The 24079-nt window shown below is 39.5% G+C and overlaps 1 protein-coding gene across 1 annotated transcript in view; it reads left to right on the plus strand.

Moving 5' to 3' along the window:
• The window catches only part of CABIN1 (calcineurin binding protein 1), a 1089846-nt gene that overhangs the window by 780293 nt on the left and 285474 nt on the right, over positions 1–24079 (plus strand). Inside the window, exon 30 of the mRNA XM_053701973.1 lies at positions 10445–10608. Coding sequence (XP_053557948.1) covers positions 10445–10608 — 164 coding nt within the window. The remainder of the gene's footprint in view (positions 1–10444; positions 10609–24079) is intronic.

The following is a 24079-nucleotide window of genomic DNA, read 5'->3' on the forward strand; positions in this document are numbered from 1 at the left end:
ACCCTACACATGTTCTGTTAGCATCACATTGTATATATACCCACAGGTATTACCCTACACATGTTCTGTTAGCATCAGTGTATATACATACCTACAGGTATTACCCTACACATGTTCTGTTAGCATCAGTGTACAGGTAGCCCTCAGTTTACGCCGGGGTTAGGTTCCAGAAGGAATGGTTTTAAATCGAAACCGTTGTAAATTGAAACCCAGTTTATAATGTAAGTCAATGGGAAGCGAGGAAGATAGGTTCCAGGCCCCTCTCAAAATTGTCATAAGTAACACCTAATACATTATTTTTAAAGCTTTGAAATGAAGACTTTAAATGCTAAACAGCATTATAAACCTAATAAAACACAGAATATATAATTAAACAAAGTTAAATGAACAAAAACATTTGCTAAACAGCATTATAAACCTAATAATATAATCACACAACACAGACTTCACTTACATTTTCCTGCAAACAGTTATTTCTATGCATTCCAATCTGAACTGATTTATAGACAGGAAGATCTTGTTCCTTTGAAATCTGCTCGATAGCTCAGGTCTGGTTAAACTGATTAATTTCAGCTTGCTTGGCTTTGCTGCAACACAAGTGGACAGCTCCCCCTACTGGCTATTTTAATAAATGCACTGCTTCTCAATGCTTTTCAATAGCAGTCACATGACTGGAAAAAAAGGTTGTTATTCTGAAACGGTGTAAATTGAACCGTTGTAAAACGAGGGACACCTGTATATACATACCTACAGGTATTACCCTACACATGTTCTGTTAGCATCAGTGTATATACATACCTACAGGTATTACCCTACACATGTTCTGTTGGCATCAGTGTATATACATACCTACAGGTATTGCCCTACACATGTTCTGTTAGCATCAGTGTATATACATACCTACAGGTATTGCCCTACACATGTTCTGTTGGCATCAGTGTATATACATACCTACAGGTATTGCCCTACACATGTTCTGTTAGCATCAGTGTATATACATACCTACAGGTATTACCCTACACATGTTCTGTTAGCATTGGTGTATATACATACCTACAGGTATTACCCTACACATGTTCTGTTGGCATCGGTGTATATACATACCCACAGGTATTACCCTACACATGTTCTGTTAGCATCGGTGTATATACATACCTACAGGTATTACCCTACACATGTTCTGTTAGCATTGGTGTATATACATACCTACAGGTATTACCCTACACATGTTCTGTTAGCATTGGTGTATATACATACCTACAGGTATTACCCTACACATGTTCTGTTAGCATCAGTGTATATACATACCTACAGGTATTACCCTACACATGTTCTGTTAGCATTGGTGTATATACATACCTACAGGTATTACCCTACACATGTTCTGTTAGCATCAGTGTATATACATACCTACAGGTATTACCCTACACATGTTCTGTTAGCATTGGTGTATATACATACCTACAGGTATTACCCTACACATGTTCTGTTAGCATCGGTGTATATACATACCTACAGGTATTACCCTACACATGTTCTGTTAGCATTGGTGTATATACATACCTACAGGTATTACCCTACACATGTTCTGTTAGCATCAGTGTATATACATACCTACAGGTATTACCCTACACATGTTCTGTTAGCATTGGTGTATATACATACCTACAGGTATTACCCTACACATGTTCTGTTAGCATCAGTGTATATACATACCTACAGGTATTACCCTACACATGTTCTGTTAGCATTGGTGTATATACATACCTACAGGTATTACCCTACACATGTTCTGTTAGCATTGGTGTATATACATACCCACAGGTATTACCCTACACATGTTCTGTTAGCATCGGTGTATATACATACCTACAGGTATTACCCTACACATGTTCTGTTAGCATTGGTGTATATACATACCTACAGGTATTACCCTACACATTTTTTGGACAGTCTATTTGTGTACACTCTGAACTGAGAGCTTCAGTCCTGCTCTGTGCTGCTTTTATTTCTCTTACTATAACTCTTCCCTTTGGTTCTCCTCTCTCTCTCCGCCTCCCTCCCACAGCCAGGGCTGGCTGTGTTCCTATGTTTGCTGTTTGGTTTTCTCTGCGGGTGCACACACAGGAAAAAATGAATTATTCAGCAGCGTTGGACTCTCTTAGCTCCCTTATGTCTAGATCTCATGCCTTTCAAGTCTGAAAGAAGGCAAAAGCCATACCTAGTTCCAAAACATGTGTCTGTACCCCTCCCTCTGCTCATCTAATAGCAGCTTGTTGTCATATACCTTCTGGATACAGTATTCTGCAGGTATCACAGCAACCTCCTGGATGGGAGTGGCATGTTGCTGCTTAGCATTTAGAAGATACTCAGGCTTAGAAATATGGAATAGTAGAACGGCTGGGGTATCTGGGCACAGCTAAGTGTGGTGGTCAGTAATGTTCTAGTGTTAGCTGCTTGACCAGGAATGTGTGCTGTCTGTTTATACTTCATTCTAACAACAAACCTGAGGTATAGGAGACTAATCTATGGATAAGCGCTTGCATGGCTTTGGGTTAACTTTTAAAATGCCTGTTTAAAACAAATTATAACTGGTGACATTTACAAAAAGCAGTAGTGTGCATATCAAACCTCACCCAGTAGCAATGCATTTAAATTTCCCCCTCTGCAGCAGACTCTAGTCAGGCCAGCGCAAGAGGAATGTGCCCTTTCCAGCTTTTGAAGCCCCGTCACGGTATGTGCTTGTGGTTAAACGAGATAATCCAGCATATATATATATATATATATATATATATATATATATATATAGCTTAATGTGTCTTGCTCCAATAGGTTAGGCTTCCTCCTTTGTACTAAATGTGACTTTGTATATTATATAGTATTGGTTACTACATACAGTTAAGCTTATTTTATATGAAACGGTGTAGTATGATATTTGGATATATTATAGGTTAAAAGCAAAAGCTGAGTTATGCAGTCGTATTGCAGATATTAGTAATTTGTTTGCTTATAGTAAGCAAAATCTTGAGCTGATTCAAACTTAATGTATGTACAGTGATTACAGGTGAAGATGAAGTTATCAATTAAAACATCGAATTCTCAAGATAAAGATGTTTTTGATTGTTTGGGGTTCTTGCTTGGAGATATATTTGTTTATCACAGTGTTGTTTAGGCATCTGGTACTGAATAAATATAGTTTCAAAATTAGGAGTGAATGCTAGGCTGTTATCCCTGAAGTCTCCCCCTCCCTCCTCCCACACCCCTTCCTCCCACGCCTGTTCGATCAAGATGTTTGGGTGGCTTACTAATTAGGCACAATCAAGCTAACCCGCAAACGAGCAGGAGAATCAGCCATATCGTGTAATCTGAGGGGATACACACACAAACAGTGGGGGTATGCAGGGACTACATAAAGTGGGTTAAACAATGCAGATCTTTCATTTTTTCAGCTTGTATGATTTCTTCTTTTGGTAAGATTGACTATATATATATATATAGGACTAATTTATATTGTTGCTTTTTTTTTTGGACATGTTTATTTAGTTCACTTTATGAACCAAAAAAATATTTAGCTTTTCTTGCTGATTAGTCATCCTGATATTTGTTTGCTACAGCTGATACACCTGTATGAAATAAAAAAAGAGCTATATTAAACGCTTTGTATCATCCTCATTTAACTGTGCTCACCTTTACAGACGCCAGTGTCCCACAGGACACTGAGCAATGGGATTTCTTAGCTGCTAAGCACAGGTGAGCACAATGTAGAGTGTAGATGTATCAGTGCTTCATTCTACTTTTATTAAAGGGATATTAAACTAAAAACCGATTGTGCATAAGTGAAAGCATTAACTTATCTTGTTACAATCTTTTTGCATGATATAGTATGTTACAGGGACATGAAACCCCAACATTTTCTTTCATGATTCAGACAGAAAATATACTTTCTTTCATGTAATTAGCAAGAGTCCATGAGCTAGTGACGTATGGGATATACATTCCTACCAGGAGGGGCAAAGTTTCCCAAACCTCAAAATGCCTATAAATACACCCCTCACCACACCCACAATTCAGTTTTACAAACTTTGCCTCCGATGGAGGTGGTGAAGTAAGTTTGTGCTAGATTCTACGTTGATATGCGCTCCGCAGCAAGTTGGAGCCCGGTTTTCCTCTCAGCGTGCAGTGAATGTCAGAGGGATGTGAGGAGAGTATTGCCTATTTGAATGCAGTGATCTCCTTCTAAGGGGTCTATTTCATAGGTTCTCTGTTATCGGTCGTAGAGATTCATCTCTTACCTCCCTTTTCAGATCGACGATATACTCTTATATATACCATTACCTCTGCTGATTCTCGTTTCAGTACTGGTTTGGCTATCTGCTATATGTAGATGAGTGTCCTGGGGTAAGTAAGTCTTATTTTCTGTGACACTCCTAGCTATGGTTGGGCACTTTGTTTATAAAGTTCTAAATATATGTATTCAAACATTTATTTGCCTTGACTCAGAATGTTCAACTTTCCTTATTTTCAGACAGTCAGTTTCATATTTGGGATAATGCATTTTAATTTAACATTTTTCTTACCTTAAAATTTGACTTTTTCCCTGTGGGCTGTTAGGTTCGCGGGGGCTGAAAATGCTTCATTTTATTGCGTCATTCTTGGCGCGGACTTTTTTGGCGCAAAAATTCTATTTCCGTTTCCGGCGTCATACGTGTCGCCGGAAGTTGCGTCATTTTTTGACGTTATTTTGCGCCAAAAATGTCGGCGTTCCGGATGTGGCGTCATTTTTGGCGCCAAAAAGCATTTAGGCGCCAAATAATGTGGGCGTCTTATTTGGCGCGAAAAAATATGGGCGTCACTTTTGTCTCCACATTATTTAAGTCTCATTTTTTATTGCTTCTGGTTGCTAGAAGCTTGTTCTTTGGCATTTTTTCCCATTCCTGAAACTGTAATTTAAGGAATTTGATCAATTTTGCTTTATATATGTTGTTTTTTCTCTTACATATTGCAAGATGTCTCACGTTGCATCTGAGTCAGAAGATACTACAGGAAAATCGCTGTCAAGTGCTGAATCTACCAAAGCTAAGTGTATCTGCTGTAAACTTTTGGTAGCTATTCCTCCAGCTGTTGTTTGTATTGATTGTCATGACAAACTTGTTAAAGCAGATAATATTTCCTTTAGTAAAGTACCATTGCCTGTTGCAGTTCCTTCAACATCTAAGGTGCAGAATGTTCCTGATAATATAAGAGATTTTGTTTCTGAATCCATAAAGAAGGCTATGTCTGTTATTTCTCCTTCTAGTAAACATAAAAAATCTTTTAAAACTTCTCTCCCTACAGATGAATTTTTAACTGAACATCATCATTCTGATTCTGATGATTCCTCTGGTTCAGAGGATTCTGTCTCAGAGGTTGATGCTGATAAATCTTCATATTTATTTAAAATGGAATTTATTCGTTCTTTACTTAAAGAAGTACTAATTGCTTTAGAAATAGAGGATTCTGGTCCTCTTGATACTAATTCTAAACGTTTAGATAAGGTATTTAAAGCTCCTGTGGTTATTCCAGAAGTTTTTCCTGTTCCTAATGCTATTTCTGCAGTAATTTCCAAAGAATGGGATAATTTGGGTAATTCATTTACTCCTTCTAAACGTTTTAAGCAATTATATCCTGTGCCGTCTGACAGATTAGAATTTTGGGACAAGATCCCTAAAGTTGATGGGGCTATTTCTACCCTTGCTAAACGTACTACTATTCCTACGTCAGATGGTACTTCGTTTAAGGATCCTCTAGATAGGAAAATTGAGTCCTTTCTAAGAAAAGCTTATCTGTGTTCAGGTAATCTTCTTAGACCTGCTATATCTTTGGCTGATGTTGCTGCAGCTTCAACTTTTTGGTTGGAAACTTTAGCGCAACAAGTAACACATCGTGATTCTCATGATATTATTATTCTTCTTCAGCATGCTAATAATTTTATCTGTGATGCCATTTTTGATATTATCAGAGTTGATGTCAGGTTTATGTCTCTAGCTATTTTAGCTAGAAGAGCTTTATGGCTTAAAACTTGGAATGCTGATATGGCTTCTAAATCAACTTTACTTTCCATTTCTTTCCAGGGTAACAAATTATTTGGTTCTCAGTTGGATTCCATTATTTCAACTGTTACTGGTGGGAAAGGAACTTTTTTACCACAGGATAAAAAATCTAAAGGTAAAAACAGGGCTAATAATCGTTTTCGTTCCTTTCGTTTTAACAAAGAACAAAAGCCTGATCCTTCATCCTCAGGAGCAGTTTCAGTTTGGAGACCATCTCCAGTCTGGAATAAATCCAAGCCAGCTAGAAAGGCAAAGCCTGCTTCTAAGTCCACATGAAGGTGCGGCCCTCATTCCAGCTCAGCTGGTAGGGGGCAGGTTACGTTTTTTCAAGGAAATTTGGATCAATTCTGTTCACAATCTTTGGATTCAGAGCATTGTTTCAGAAGGGTACAGAATTGGTTTCAAGTTGAGACCTCCTGCAAAGAGATTTTTTCTTTCCCGTGTCCCAGTAAATCCAGTAAAAGCTCAAGCATTTCTGAAATGTGTTTCAGATCTAGAGTTGACTGGAGTAATTATGCCAGTTCCAGTTCCGGAACAGGGGATGGGGTTTTATTCAAATCTCTTCATTGTACCAAAGAAGGAGAATTCTTTCAGACCAGTTCTGGATCTAAAAATATTGAATCGTTATGTAAGGATACCAACGTTCAAGATGGTAACTGTAAGGACTATCTTACCTTTTGTTCAGCAAGGGAATTATATGTCCACGATAGATTTACAGGATGCATATCTGCATATTCCGATTCATCCAGATCATTATCAGTTCCTGAGATTCTCGTTTCTGGACAAGCATTACCAATTTGTGGCTCTGCCGTTTGGCCTAGCTACAGCTCCAAGAATTTTTACAAAGGTTCTCGGTGCCCTGCTGTCTGTAATCAGAGAACAGGGTATTGTGGTATTTCCTTATTTGGACGATATCTTGGTACTTGCTCAGTCTTTACATTTAGCAGAATCTCATACGAATCGACTTGTGTTGTTTCTTCAAGATCATGGTTGGAGGATCAATTTACCAAAAAGTTCTTTGATTCCTCAGACAAGGGTAACCTTTCTGGGTTTCCAGATGGATTCAGTGTCCATGACTCTGTCTTTAACAGACAAGAGACGTCTAAAGTTGATTACAGCTTGTCGAAACCTTCAGTCACAATCATTCCCTTCGGTAGCCTTATGCATGGAAATTCTAGGTCTTATGACTGCTGCATCGGACGCGATCCCCTTTGCTCGTTTTCACATGCGACCTCTTCAGCTCTGTATGCTGAAGCAATGGTGCAAGGATTACACGAAGATATCTCAATTAATATCTTTAAAACCGATTGTTCGACACTCTCTAACATGGTGGACAGATCACCATCGTTTAATTCAGGGGGCTTCTTTTGTGCTTCCGACCTGGACTGTAATTTCAACAGATGCAAGTCTCACAGGTTGGGGAGCTGTGTGGGGATCTCTGACGGCACAAGGAGTTTGGGAATCTCAGGAGGTGAGATTACCGATCAATATTTTGGAACTCCGTGCAATTTTCAGAGCTCTTCAGTTTTGGCCTCTTCTGAAGAGAGAATCGTTCATTTGTTTTCAGACAGACAATGTCACAACTGTGGCATACATCAATCATCAAGGAGGGACTCACAGTCCTCTGGCTATGAAAGAAGTATCTCGAATTTTGGTTTGGGCGGAATCCAGCTCCTGTCTAATCTCTGCGGTTCATATCCCAGGTGTAGACAATTGGGAAGCGGATTATCTCAGTCGCCAAACGTTGCATCCGGGCGAATGGTCTCTTCACCCAGAGGTATTTCTTCAGATTGTTCAAATGTGGGAACTTCCAGAAATAGATCTGATGGCGTCCCATCTAAACAAGAAACTTTCCAGGTATCTGTCCAGATCCCGGGATCCTCAGGCGGAGGCAGTGGATGCATTATCACTTCCTTGGAAGTATCATCCTGCCTATATCTTTCCGCCTCTAGTTCTTCTTCCAAGAGTAATCTCCAAGATTCTGAAGGAATGCTCGTTTGTTCTGCTGGTAGCTCCGGCATGGCCTCACAGGTTTTGGTATGCGGATCTTGTCCGGATGGCCTCTTGCCAACCGTGGACTCTTCCGTTAAGACCAGACCTTCTGTCACAAGGCCCTTTTTTCCATCAGGATCTGAAATCCTTAAATTTAAAGGTATGGAGATTGAACGCTTGATTCTTGGTCAAAGAGGTTTCTCTGACTCTGTGATTAATACTATGTTACAGGCTCGTAAATCTGTATCTCGAGAGATATATTATAGAGTCTGGAAGACTTATATTTCTTGGTGTCTTTCTCGTCATTTTTCCTGGCATTCTTTTAGAATACCGAGAATTTTACAGTTCCTTCAGGATGGTTTAGATAAGGGTTTGTCCGCAAGTTCTTTGAAAGGACAAATCTCTGCTCTTTCTGTTCTTTTTCACAGAAAGATTGCTATTCTTCCTGATATTCATTGTTTTGTACAAGCGTTGGTTCGTATAAAACCTGTCATTAAGTCAATTTCTCCTCCTTGGAGTTTGAATTTGGTTCTGGGAGCTCTTCAAGCTCCTCCGTTTGAACCTATGCATTCATTGGACATTAAATTACTTTCTTGGAAAGTTTTGTTCCTTTTGGCCATCTCTTCTGCCAGAAGAGTTTCTGAATTATCTGCTCTTTTTTGTGAGTCTCCTTTTCTGATTTTTCATCAGGATAAGGCGGTGTTGCGAACTTCTTTTGAATTTTTACCTAAAGTTGTGAATTCCAACAACATTAGTAGAGAAATTGTGGTTCCTTCATTATGTCCTAATCCTAAGAATTCTAAGGAGAAATCGTTGCATTCTTTGGATGTTGTTAGAGCTTTGAAATATTATGTTGAAGCTACGAAATCTTTTCGTAAGACTTCTAGTCTATTTGTTATCTTTTCCGGTTCTAGAAAAGGCCAGAAAGCTTCTGCCATTTCTTTGGCATCTTGGTTGAAATCTTTAATTCATCTTGCCTATGTTGAGTCGGGTAAAACTCCGCCTCAGAGAATTACAGCTCATTCTACTAGGTCAGTTTCTACTTCCTGGGCGTTTAGGAATGAAGCTTCGGTTGACCAGATCTGCAAAGCAGCAACTTGGTCCTCTTTGCATACTTTTACTAAATTCTACCATTTTGATGTATTTTCTTCTTCTGAAGCAGTTTTTGGTAGAAAAGTACTTCAGGCAGCGGTTTCGGTTTGAATCTTCTGCTTATGTTTTTCGTTAAACTTTATTTTGGGTGTGGATTGTTTTCAGCAGGAATTGGCTGTCTTTATTTTATCCCTCCCTCTCTAGTGACTCTTGTGTGGAAAGATCCACATCTTGGGTAGTCATTATCCCATACGTCACTAGCTCATGGACTCTTGCTAATTACATGAAAGAAAACATAATTTATGTAAGAACTTACCTGATAAATTCATTTCTTTCATATTAGCAAGAGTCCATGAGGCCCGCCCTTTTTTTGTGGTGGTTATGATTTTGTATAAAGCACAATTATTCCAATTCCTTATTTTATATGCTTTCGCACTTTTTTATCACCCCACTTCTTGGCTATTCGTTAAACTGAATTGTGGGTGTGGTGAGGGGTGTATTTATAGGCATTTTGAGGTTTGGGAAACTTTGCCCCTCCTGGTAGGAATGTATATCCCATACGTCACTAGCTCATGGACTCTTGCTAATATGAAAGAAATGAATTTATCAGGTAAGTTCTTACATAAATTATGTTTTTTACACAACTTTCCAATGTACTTATGTTATCAAATTTGATTCAGTCTCTTGGTATCCTTTGTTGAATGAGCAGCAATGTACTATTGGGAACACATTTTGTGAGCCAATGACAAGAGGTATATATGTGCCACCCTAAGTTGACAACTAGCTCCCAGTAGTGCATTGCTGCTCCTGGGTCTACCTGTGTATGTTTTTTCAACAAAAGATTCCAATAGAATGAAGCAAACTAGATAATAGAATTACATTGGAAAGTTGTTAAAAATTGCATGCTCTATCTGATTCATGAAAGTTTCATTTTTAATATACTGTCCCTTTAAAGATATTTAAACTGATATTAATACTGATATGAAGTGTATTTTCGTACACAGTTCCCATAACTCTGTTGTTTTAAATGAACACACAGCACAAGCATTACAACAGGTTTAGTTAGAACAGGAACATACTGTTATGCAGGTAATGGACTGGTGTAACTATCAGAACTAATCACATAGATCTGTCCTGTAGTTAGTGTGAGCTCTCTGTACCTTTTTGTTTGTTCGTTCTTTTCCATCTTGAACTTCTCATTCAATAAGTTCATATTCTTCCTGCTTTTCCTATCTTTTTGATTTTGTGATTTATTTTTTTTAATCTCTCAGGGAATCTGGCGGATCCCTGTGGATGAGATAGATCGCCCTGGCAGTTTTGCCTCGCATATGAACCGATCCATTGTCCTCCTCTTGGATGTTTTGTCTCAGCTCAAGGACTCCAACACACTATTGAAAATCTCGTGTATGCTACAAAGGACCCCTGATCAGGGGAAGTGAGTATCATTTATTTTACAAGGTATAAAAACTAGTTTGAGTGATCATCAAGACTAATGAAGAGGAACACTTTTTTTTATTTTTATATTATTATTTTAGCTATTACTAACATTATTGTTGTCTGAACATTCAAAGAGTCTAAAGCAGGGCTTGACAAACCATTGCGCTAGGCTGTCCCCAAGACAGCTTGGTCCTGCAAGATCCTTTCAAAGCTTTGCAACTGTGAAATACAAATACAACGTTTTTGGGTTATTATATAATGTATGTGTGTGTAATATATGTCTGTGTATATATAAAGGAATATATATATATATATATATATATATATATATATATGTGTGTATGTGTTTTTAGATAGATAGATATACATACATATATGCATACATATATAACCTTATATATCCAGGAATATACCTGAAATATCTCCCTGCTCCTAAAAATACATCACAAGGTAACGAGTCACAGAGGTAGTAATAAAGAGAGAAATAAACCACCAGTCCCAAAAGGGGCTGAAAGACCACCTTATCCAGCACACAGATAATAGAGCCACAATCAAAAAGAAACCCTTAAGTCTGAAAGAGGAGACGGTTGCCTCTGAATAAATGAAATACTCATTTATTAAATATACATCTCCGCATTCCAAAGTCCTGAACATTTTTATAGATAGAGCATATTCAAACATTCTTCTTAAAGGGATAGTAAAGTCCAAATTAAACTTTCATGATTCAGATAGGGCCTATAATTTTAAGCAACTTTCTAATTTACTTTTGTCATCAAATTTGCTTTGTTCTCTTGTTATTCTTAGTTGAAAGCTAAACATAGGTAGGCTCATATGCTAATTTCTAAGCCCTTGAAGGCCACCACTGCATTTGACAGTTTTTCCCCACTAGAGGGCGTTAACTCATGTGTTTCATATAGATAACACTGTGCTCATGCACGTGGAGTTATTTAAGAGTTAGCACTAATTGCCTGAAATTCAAGTCTGTCAAAAGATCTGAGATAAAGAGGCAGTCAGTAGAAGCTTAGATACAAGGTAATTACAGAGCTAAAACTGGGGGATGGTAAATAAAGGGATTATCTATATTTTTAAACAATAACATTTATGGTGTTTACTATCCCTTTAAAATGATATTACGTCACAAAGAATTAGCATTCCAAAAACCAATTCTGATAGTCAATATCTTAAGGTAAGACAAAGATACGTCCCTAATGCGGCGGAATAAGATGATTATGTCTCTTTTCTCATATGACTAGCCAGGAGGCTAAGGATCTTGAGTGCCCCCTACACTTTACTTGACCAATCCCAGGAGGCCCCATATTTTAGAATTTTACTTTTGTTTTAGATTATATATACACAAAAAAATATGATATGGCTACTAATACAATGTGTAGCATGCTCTTCAGTTTTCTGAACGTTTGATATGATATACTATACCAAAATGGATAATGATTAGAGTGAAAATATATATTATTATAACTCATTGGTCCAGTGTACATATTTACATATGTACTTATTTTGTCAGGCTTTATTTTAAACTTTTCCTCTGGCTAGTTAATTTTCAAACTGCATCTATGATATTTTCATTCTTGGCGTGCATATTATATACTGAACATAACATACAGTGTAATTATCAGTCTTTTCTGCAGTCTTACAACTAACTAATGTGCATATTATATAAATGCAGTAATCATTTACTGCAATTTTTTTCAATTGTGCTGTCATTTTTCAAATTTCCAGAGATAAAGTAAAATAATTTAATTAAAACCATTATATCTTATATCAAGTGAGAGACCCCTTCTCTAAGGGGAATGAACTGGAACGGACTAGTCCCCCTTTATCATCACCAATGTGGCTTCATCTAGATGCACCCTCTTACTCTTAGTTCTTTCGATCCCATAATAGACAGGATTAAGTTTTTATCCCGTTGTTGGTAGTCTGTTAGCAATAGAGAGGCATGTTTTTGAAGACTTCTTGGTAACTTCAGTTGCTTGGTATTAGAGGCTGGTCAAGTAGTTGCCACAGCCAGTAAGGCTGGGAAAAGTTTCTTGTCAGAACATAAGGATTATGTAACGCATATAATTCTAGCTTTCCTGGAACTAAGCACAATAGGACTATAACTAAAGAAGTTTCAGTAACATTAAAAGGGAGATAACATTAAGCAAGGAAATAAAATACGGAGATCACTACGTTTCTTAGGGAGGTGGAACTACTAGACAGTTTATCTCAGCAGACAGACATTTTTCTATAAGTGGCATCTGATATAAAGTATGCTATATTGTCTTTGAGCAGTAAATCAGTCCTTACAGCTACAGAAAGAAATCACAAATGGATCATTATTTTATTTTTTTTAAAAAACCTTTTCCAAAATCAGCAGGAAGCAGATTTGTATGCATTATTCACTGGCATATATATTTATGCAGTGTCTGGGATTTAAAGGGACAGTCTACTCCAAAAATGTTATTGTTTAAAAAGATAGATAATCCCTTTGTTACCCATTCCCCAGTTTTGCATAACCAACATTGTTATATTAAAGTGATGGTAAACTTATCCTATAATGAACCAACCTAGCATTTCTCAATATTGCATTTAATGAAGTTGCTAAGTTCTTTTTGAGATCACTGCTAAATTTGGCACCAAAAAATATATTACAAATTCCCTACCGTACGGCTCCCGACTCCTCCCAAGCCCTACTTCCTTTTTATGCAAGTACTGACGTCTTCAGCGGTCCCACCCACTCTCAACATCACAGAAAACCGCGTTCACGAATCGGACTTAAAATGCGCATGCGCTGCTTGCCGATACTGCATTAAATCAGCCGAGGACGTTGTATGGGATTCCTACATGTTAGGAGGACGCATGCACTAAACGGGAGCGTGAGTGGTTTCCCATCTTCAGAAAAATGTAATAGCGCATGCGCCTATTTCTAAAGGGGCGGATGACGTAGAGTGACGGCCGCCTAATAGCCAACATTTCAATTAGTTTATATAAAAATGTGACCCAAGGAGGGGAAAAAATAAAAAATACGGCTTGAATTTGTGCAAGTCCGAAAATTGATTTATAAAGGTTAGAAATTGATTAATACTGCAATATATAAAATTGATGAATTAAACTTATATTTATTTTAGACACATAATGCTATACCGTATCGACATTACTGTAACTTTACCATCACTTTAATGTACTTTTAACCTCTGTTATTACCTTGTATCTAAGCCTCTTTTGACAGCACCCTGATCATACGGATATTTATTATCTATTGACTTACATTTTAGCCAATTAGTGCAGTGTCAGCCACAACTCCACGGGAGAGAGCACAATGTTATCTATATGGCCCTCATGAACTAGCAGTCTCTTGTTGTGAAAAGCTAATAAAAAGTATCTGATAAGAGGCTGTCTATAGTGGCTTAGAAACAGGCAGACATTTAGAGGTTTAAATGTTATAAAGTATATTAATATAACAATGTTGGTTGTGTGAAGCTGGGAAATGGGTAGGAAAGGCATTATCTATCTTTTTAAAAATAATTCCTCTGATAAAACTCAAAGGAGATGCTCAAAACCACAGATTAGAAAGCTTAATTGACATTCTCCTGATGGAATCACAGCCTTCTACATGGAAGTGTTAGCCCCATCATCATTATACAGTTTTCTATATCTTAGCCAGTAAGAGCAGTTTCTTTGTTATATTTGATACTAGCCTGAATTCCAATTAGTTGTTGTTGTTTTTTTAAATTGATGTCAAAGCAATTCCAGTCAATAGGGCGAGTTTACTGCTCCAATTAAAAAATATATAAAAAAAAAAATATATATATATATATATATATATGTTACGGGTAAAGTAAGAAATCCTAGGATTACAGGGTTAGACGGACATTAACCAAGCGGCTGTGGGTAAAGCCTAATGTGCCGTAATTCCTCCATCTGCTCTATTTCTTTTGCCCCTGTCTGGGGGGTTCAAGGAAGGCACCCCGTCGATCCTCTGGCATTCACCCCAAGTGAACCCTCCAGGAGGAGACAACAAAGATAGTGAAGATGGGGGAATTGCAGTGCATGCTATAATATATTTGAAGCGGTGACTCAGCACTCTGAGGGGATTTATGATTATACATCAACTTTACACAAAGCTGCTTGGGTAATGTCCACACAGAAAAAGTTTTAAACTCTCTTACACTATACAAATACAAGCAAACATCAAAAATGAAAAGCACTCTGACGGCAATTCAGGAAAGTATAAATAAAATAAAATATGGATGTTGCGCTAAAAAGCCAGGTAAATAATGTTTACAGAAAAATTATTTCACAAAAATGATAGTATTTAATATATATTCATAAAAACAATGCAATATAATTGATGCTAAGTAATATAGTTAAATAACCATCGGTGGTACAGAATTTAATTGATTATTAGTCTGTTCAACATGTCTGACATTGAAGAGAGTCAGTGTTCTATGTGATTAGAAGCCATTGTGTAACCCCCTCTTACATTGTTTCCTTCTTGTTCTGAAAGGGCCTTACACTGTAAAGAACATATTTTAAATAAAGAAAGTGTGTCTAAGGATGATTCTCAGTCTGAAGAGAATCAGGATATGCCTTCTAATTCTCCCTATGTGTCACAACTTTTAACGCCCACTCAAGCGACGCCAAGTACTTCTAGTGCGTCTAATTCTTTTACTCTGCAAGATATGGCTGCAGTTATGTCAACTACCCTTACAGAGGTATTATCTAAACTGCCAGTTTTGCAGGGTAAACGCAGTAGGCCAGGTATTAATGTAGATACTGAACCCTCTGATGCCTTATTGGCCATTTCCAATGTACCCTCTCAATGCTCTGATTTAGGGGTCAGGGAATTGCTGTCTGAGGAAGAACTTTCAGAATCAGGAAATGTATTACCTCAGACAGATTCGGATGTCACATCCTTTAAATTTAAACTTGAACACCTCTGCCTGTTGCTCAGGGAGGTTTTGGCGACTCTGGATGATTGTGACCCTATCACAATTCCCCCAGAAAAATTGTGTAAGATGGACAAGTATCTTGAGGTCCCTACTTACGCAGATGTTTTTCCGGTTCCTAAGGGAATTTCGAAAATTGTTAAAAAGGGAATGGAACAGATCAGGTATACCGTTTTCTCCCCCTCCTAACTTTAAGAAAATGTTCCCTATATCTGACACCATACAGGACTCCTGGCAATTGGTCCCTAAGGTGGAGGGAGCTATATCTACTCTAGCTAAGCGTACAACTATACCTATTGAGGACAGTTGTGCTTTTAAAGACCCTATGGATAAAAAATTAGAGGGTCTTCTAAAGAAGCTATTTGTTCACCAGGGGTTTCTCTTACAACCTACAGCCTGCATTGTTCCAGTAACTACTGCAGCTGCCTTTTGGTTTGACGCCCTGGAGGAGTCCCTGAAGGTAGAGACGCCTTTAGAGGACATTTTAGACAGAATAAAGGCTCTTAAACTAGCCAATTCATTTATTACTGATGCTGCTTTTGAAATTGCAAAATTAGCGGTGAAAAATGCAGGCTTTGCCATACTGGCGCGCAGAGCGTTATGGCTAAAATCGTGGTCTGCTGACGTATCATCTAAATATAAGCTTTTAGCTATTCCCTTCAAGGGTAAGACCCTATTCGGGCCTGAGCTGAAGGAAATCATCTCTGACATGACTGGAGGTAAGGGTCACGCCCTACCTCAGGACAAGTCTCTCAAGATGAGGGGTAAACAAAATAATTTTCGTTCCTTTCGAAATTTTAAAGGAGTACCCTCTGCTTCCTCTTCCTCCACTAAGCAGGAAGGGAATATTGCTCAATCCAAGTCGGTCTGGAGACCTAACCAGGCCTGGAATAAAGGTAAACAAGCCAAGAAGCCCGCTGCTGCTACCAAGACAGCATGAAGGGGCAGCCCCCGATCCGGGACCGTATCTAGTAGGGGACAGACTCTCTCTCTTTGCTCAGGCTTGGTTAAGGGATGTACAGGATCCTGGGCATTGGGAATTGTGACCCAGGAGTACCAGCTGGAATGCAAGGATTTTCTCCCAAGGGGGAGATTTCACCTTTCACGTTTGTCTGTAGACCAGACAAAAAGAGAGGCGTTCTTACGCTGTGTAAAAGACCTCCATACAATGGGTGTAATTTGCCCAGTTCCAAAGCTGGAACAGGGTCAGGGGTTCTACTCAAATCTATTCGTGGTTCCCAAAAAAGAGGGAACCTTCAGACCAATCTTAGACCTCTAATGTCTAAACAAATTTCTCAGAGTCCCATCGTTCAAGATGGAGACTATTCGTGCAATTTTGCCAATGATCCAGGAGGGTCAATACATGACCACCGTGGACCTGAAGGATGCATACCTTCACATTCCTATCCACAAGGATCATCATCAGTTTCTAAGATTTGCCTTTCAGGACAAACATTATCAGTTTGTGGCTTTTCCTTTCGGGTTGGCCACAGCTCCCAGAATCTTCACAAAGGTCCTAGGGTCCCTTCTAGCGGTTCTCAGGCCACGGGGCATAGCGGTGGCGCCCTATCTGGAAGATATTTGGATCCAGGTGTCGACTTATCATTTGACCAAATATCACACGGACATCGTGTTGTCATTTCTAAGAACTCACAGTTGGAAAGTGAATGTAGAAAAGAGTTCACTAGTGCCACAAACAAAAGTTTCATTCTTGGGAACAGACAGTGGAATGTGGATTATGCGAATTTATCTCCTCAGATAAATCTGGATCAAGAGACCAGAGACTCTCTTCTGTGGTGGTTGTCACAGGATCATCTGTCCCAGGGGATGTGCTTCCGCAGGCCCTCTTGGGTAATAGTGACGACGGACGCCAGCCTCCTGGGCTAGGGTGCAGTGTGGGATTTCCTGAAGGCTCAGGGTGTGTGGACTCAGGTGGAGTCTCAACTGCCAATCAATATTCTGGAACTGAGAGCAATATTCAACGCGCTTCAGGCGTGGCCTCAGTTGGCTTCGGCCAAATTCATAAGATTCCAGTCGGACAATATCACGACTGTGGCATATATCAATCATCAGGGGGAACAAGGAGTTCTCTAGCGATGATAGAGGTATCAAAGATAATCCGATGGGCGGAGACTCACTCTTGCCATCTATCAGCGATCTATATCCCAGGAGTAGAGAACTGGGAAGCGGATTTTCTAAGTCGTCAGACTTTTCATCCGGGGGAGTGGGAACTCCATCCGGAGGTGTTTGCAACTTTGATTCATCAATGGGGCACACCAGAATTGGATCTGATGGCATCTCGACAGAATGCCAAACTTGAACACCTCCGCCTGTTGCTCAGGGAGGTTTTGGCGACTCTGGATGATTGTGACCCTATCACAATTCCCCCCAAAAAATTGTGTAAGATGGACAAGTATCTTGAGGTCCCTACTTACACAGATGTTTTTCCGGTTCCTAAGGGAATTTCGAAAATTGTTAAAAAGGGAATGGAACAGATCAGGTATACCGTTTTTCTCCCCCTCCTAACTTTAAGAAAATGTTCCCTATATCTGACACCATACGGGACTCCTGGCAATTGGTCCCTAAGGTGGAGGATAAAAAATTAGAGGGTCTTCTAAAGAAGCTATTTGTTCACCAGGGGTTTCTCTTACAACCTACAGCCTGCATGTTCCAGTAACTACTGCAGCTGCCTTTTGGTTTGACGCCCTGGATGAGTCCCTGAAGGTAGAGACGCCTTTAGGGGACATTTTAGACAGAATAAAGGCTCTTAAAATAGCCAATTCATTTATTACTGATGCTGCTTTTGAAATTGCAAAATTAGCGGCGAAAAATGCAGGCTTTGCCATCCTGGCATGCAGAGCGTTATGGCTAAAATCGTGGTCTGCTGACGTATCATCTAAATCTAAGCTTTTAGCTATTCCCTTCAAGGGTAAAACCCTATTCGGGCCTGAGCTGAAGGAAATCATCTCTGACATTACTGGAGGTAAGGGTCACGCCCTACCTCAGGACAAGTCTCTCAAGATGAGGGGTAAACAAAATAATTTTCGTTCCTTTCGAAATTTTAAAGGAGTACCCTCTGCTTCCTCTTCCTCCACTAAGCAGGAAGGGAATTTTGCTCAATCCAAGTCGGTCTGGAGACCTAACCAGGCCTGGAATAAAGGTAAACAAGCCAAGAAGCCCGCAGCTGCTACCAAGACAGCATGAAGGGGCAGCCCACGATCCGGGACCGGATCTAGTAGGGGGCAGACTCTCTCTATTTGCTCAGGCTTGGTCAAGGGATGTACCAGGGGTACCAGCTGGAATTCAAGGATTTTCTCCCAAGGGGGAGATTTCACCTTTCACGTTTGTCTGTACACCAGACAAAAAGAGAGGCGTTCTTACGCTGTGTAAAAGACCTCTATACAATGGGTGTAATTTGCCCAGTTCCAAAGCTGGAACAGGGTCAGGGGTTCTACTCAAATCTATTTGTGGTTCCCAAAAAAGAGGGAACCTTCAGACCAATCTTAGACCTCTAATGTCTAAACAAATTTCTCAGAGTCCCATCGTTCAAGATGGAGACTATTCGTGCAATTTTGCCAATGATCCAGGAGGGTCAATACATGACCACCGTGTACCTGAAGGATGCATACCTTCACATTCCTATCCACAAGGATCATCATCAGTTTCTAAGATTTGCCTTTCAGGACAAACATTATCAGTTTGTGGCTCTTCCTTTCGGGTTGGCCACAGCTCCCAGAATCTTCACAAAGTTCCTAGGGTCCCTTCTAGCGGTTCTCAGGCCGCGGGGCATAGCGGTGGCGCCCTATCTGGACGATATTTGGATCCAGGCGTCGACTTATCATCTGACCAAATCTCACACGGACATCGTGTTGTAATTTCTAAGAACTCACGGTTGGAAAGTGAATGTAGAAAAGAGTTCACTAGTGCCACAAACAAAAGTTTCATTCTTGGGAACTCTGATAGACTCGGTACACATGAAAATTTTTCTGACAGAGGTCAGAAAATCAAAAAATCTAAATACTTTCCGAGCACTTCAGTCCATTCCTCGGCCATCAGTGGCTCAGTGTATGGAAGTCATTGGATTAATGGTAGCGGCAATGGACATCATCCCGTTTGCTCGCTTTCATCTCAGGCCACTGCAGCTGCGCATGCTCAGACAGTGGAATGGGGATTATGCGAATTTATCTCCTCAGATAAATCTGGATCAAGAGACCAGAGACTCTCTTCTGTGGTGGTTGTCACAGGATCATCTGTCCCAGGGGATGTGCTTCCGCAGGCCCTCTTGGGTAATAGTGATGACGGACGTCAGCCTCCTGGGCTGGGGTGCAGTCTGGGATTCCCTGAAGGCTCAGGGTGTGTGGACTCAGGTGGAGTCTCAACTGCCAATCAATATTCTGGAACTGAGAGCAATATTCAACGCGCTTCAGGCGTGGCCTCAGTTGGCTTCGGCCAAATTCATAAGATTCCAGTCGGACAATATCACGACTGTGGCATATATCAATCATCAGGGGGGAACAAGGAGTTCTCTAGCGATGATAGAGGTATCAAAGATAATCCGATGGGCAGAGACTCACTCTTGCCATCTATCAGCGATCTATATCCCAGGAGTAGAGAACTGGGAAGCAGATTTTCTAAGTCGTCAGACTTTTCATCCGGGGGAGTGGGAACTCCATCCGGAGGTGTTTGCAACTTTGATTCATCAATGGGGCATACCAGAATTGGATCTGATGGCATCTCGACAGAATGCCAAACTTCCACGTTACGGGTCCAGGTCAAGGGATCCCCAGGCGGTACTGATAGATGCTCTAGCAGTACCTTGGTCGTTCAACCTGGCTTGTGTTTCCACCATTTCCTCTCCTGCCTCGTGTGATTGCAAGAATCAAACAGGAGAGGGCTTCAGTAATTCTAATTGCGCCTGCGTGGCCACGCAGGACCTGGTATGCAGATCTAGTGGACATGTCGTCCCTGCCACTGTGGAAACTGCCATTGAGACAGGAGATTCTCATTCAAGGTCCGTTCCAACATCCAAATCTAACTTCTCTGCAGCTGACTGCCTGGAGATTGAACGATTGATTTTATCTAAGCGGGGATTCTCTGAGTCGGTCATTGATACTCTGAATCAAGCTCGCAAGCCTGTCACTAGAAAGTTTTACCATAAGATATGGCGTAAATATCTTTATTGGTGCGAATCCAAGGGCTACTCATGGAGTAAGGTTAGGATTCCTAAGATTGTGTCCTTTCTCCAAGAAGGATTGGAGAAGGGATTATCAGCTAGTTCCTTAAAGGGACAGATTTCTGCTTTGTCAATTTTACTTCACAAGTGTCTGGCAGATGTCCCAGACGTTCAGGCTTTTTGTCAGGCTTTAATCAGAATCAAGCCTGTGTTTAAACCTATTGCTCCGCCATGGAGTTTGAATTTAGTTCTCAATGTTCTTCAAGGGGTTCCGTTTGAACCTATGCATAAAATGTGCTTTGCCTTATCTTATATTTCATTCTGATAAGGTGGTTTTGCGTACTAAACCTGGATTTCTTCCTAAGGTTGTTTCCAATAAGAATATTAATCAGGAAATTGTTGTTCCTTCCTTGTGTCCTAATCCTTCTTCTAAGAAGAACGTCTGTTACATAACTTGGACGTGGTTCGTGTCTTGAAATTCTGCTTACAAGCGACCAAGGATTTCCGTCAAACGTCTTCCCTATTTGTTGTTTATCCTGGGAAGCATAGGGTCAAAAAGCTACGGCTACCTCTCTCTCTTTTTGGCTGAAAAGCATCATCCGCCTGGCATACGAGACTGGTGGACAGCAGCCTCCTGAAAGGATTACGGCTCATTCCACTAGAGCTGTGGCTTCCACATGGGTTTTTAAAAACGATGCTTCTGTTGAACAGATTTGTAAGACCGGCGACTTGGTCCTCCCTTCATACTTTTTCCAAATTTTACAAATTTGATACTTTTGTTTCTTCTGAGGCTATTTTTGGGAGAAAGGTTCTTCAAGCAGTGGTGCCTTCCGTTTAGGTATCTGTCTTGTCCCTCCCATTCATCCGTGTCCTGTTGCTTTGGTATTGTATCCCACAAGTAAGGATGAATCTGTGGACTCGTCGTATCTTGTAGAAGAAAAGGAAATTTATGCTTACCTGATAAATTGATTTCTTCTATGATACGACGAGTCCACGGCCCGCTCTGTCTTTTTAGACAGATTTTATTTTACTTTTCAAACCTTCAGTCACCTCTGCACCTTTTTTAGTTTCTCCTTTTTCTTCCTATACCTTCGGTCGAATGACTGGGGGGTGGAGTCAAGGGAGGAGCTATATAGACAGCTCTGCTTTGGTGCTCTTTGCCACTTCCTGTTAGCAGGAGGATAATATTCCACAAGTAAGGATGAATCCGTGGACTCGTCGTATCGTAGAAGAAATCAATTTATCAGGTAAGCATAAATTTCCTTTTTTGAGGTTTACTGTCCCTTTAATATAACACATTTTGGTGCCAAGAATGGCGCAAATGCAGAGGAAAATACTTTTGGCGCCAAAGCTAACACAATGCTTTGACGAAACTCGCGTCATAATAGGTAAGACTTTGTGCCAAAAAAAATTGTGTGAACAAAGATGCAAGAAATGACGCGACTCGCGTCACGACAGGTGAAGCTTCGCGCCAAAAATTTTCACCCCAAAAATGACGCAATAAAAAGTAGCATTTTGCGTCATCGCGGGCCTAATTAGCCTACAAAATTTTTTAAAAACAGACTCCAAGTTACAACTAACTGGAACCCCAGGTAAGCTGAGAGTGTTTTAAAAAAATTATATATACTTACCAGAAGACACCCATCCACATATACCCGCTCCAGATTTCTGGATTTGGAATTGGACTAAATGAACTGTCCATTACAACGACCCCTACACTTGTATCTATGGTTTGATTGAACTGGGTTTACAACCACATTGTTTTTTCATTTGTCACTTTTGTTTTTACATGTATAGGCGTTTTTACTTTGATGCACTATATATTCATAGATTTACTATACGTTCATAGATTTCCTATATATAGGTATTTGGCGCACTGATTTTTTTTTTTTCTATATAGGTATTTTTCTTGTTTTTGGGTATTGATCAGTTAGCGACTACACTAAAGTTATACCGCCATATGGGCCATTATACATATGGTTATATGGTAGTTAATATCTATGATACTGCACTATTTGTTAGTTTTTAACAGTGTTTCATATATATAGTTTGCAATCACTGCACCGTTTGTTTTATATATATATATAGATTGTATATATATAATTTTTGTCACCACTTGTGATCTTTATAACCATTGATTCACACTCTCACTACTCACACTATACAATACACATAGTTTGACTATTACAGAGGTGATATTCATATACACTCCCAAATCACAATATTAAAGAGGTGATATCCATTTACACTCACTAATAATAATAGTACCGTACACATCCCATCTACACAGTTACCATGCAGAATAAAGACCAAAGGTTAAAACTCAGAGAAGCCCTTAGCAACCATGAGAATATACAAGATATGTCAGATGCAACCATAGACGATCTTTCCATGGTACAATTATTCCACAAACTTGAGGATGCCTTAAAAAAACGAACACAGACATTGGTGGGATATAGACACACTCAAAAAATATAAAGAGAGAGGCCAGATCCCTAGAGGTCTTAGAATTTCTAAATTATGTTCCTTTCAACAAGATGCAGATTTGACTGAAAAATGGCAAGCGACTCTGACAGATTGTTCACTGAAACTTATAGATTTACTAATTGATTTTAGAACAGTTCTATTGAATAAAACAGAGCTAGAAATTGAGGAAATCCAGAATACCTTAATCAAACATGAATCTAATACTGAATATGTTAAACACACAAAAGATGTACAAGAAAGATCTGATACATTTCAAAAGAAAATTATACATACCAAAATTAAAAAACTAGCCAGAGATGAGAAAGATTATTCAGAAGGCAAAGTGTATGACCACCAGAAGGGAACTTTAGAAAGTGAACCCGCTAGTAATACACTGGCAACTGATACACAACAAGATAAACCGTGGGTAAAAGTTAACTACAAGAAACCCAAGGATAAAAAGAAAAATTTGAACTTTAGAAATTCAAATAATACTCCGTTTAAATCTAACTACAGGGAAAATAGACAACCTTCTACTTCAAATTGGGAAAGAGAGAACTTTAATAACAGTCCACATACATATAGATACAATCAATATCAACACAACACCCAACAATACAATAGGGAGGAAGGGATAGATTACAGAACCCCTGGTTTCCAATACAGGAACCATGGGGGTAATCCTAGAGTTCAATCAAATGAAATGGATTACAACAATAGCTATCAAAGAGATGAAAATAGACAGAGCAATAAATCTCAGGTTTTTCAGTACAACCAAAAACAAATGTACACCCCACCACATCTCAGACATGCACCAATCAGATTAAAACAACTAGAGAGGGTCCAAGAGGGGGAAAAACTGGTCACTACTACCCCAAGAAAAA

The sequence above is a fragment of the Bombina bombina genome, chromosome 2 (assembly GCF_027579735.1).
Source record: "Bombina bombina isolate aBomBom1 chromosome 2, aBomBom1.pri, whole genome shotgun sequence".
Lineage (NCBI taxonomy): Eukaryota > Metazoa > Chordata > Amphibia > Anura > Bombinatoridae > Bombina > Bombina bombina.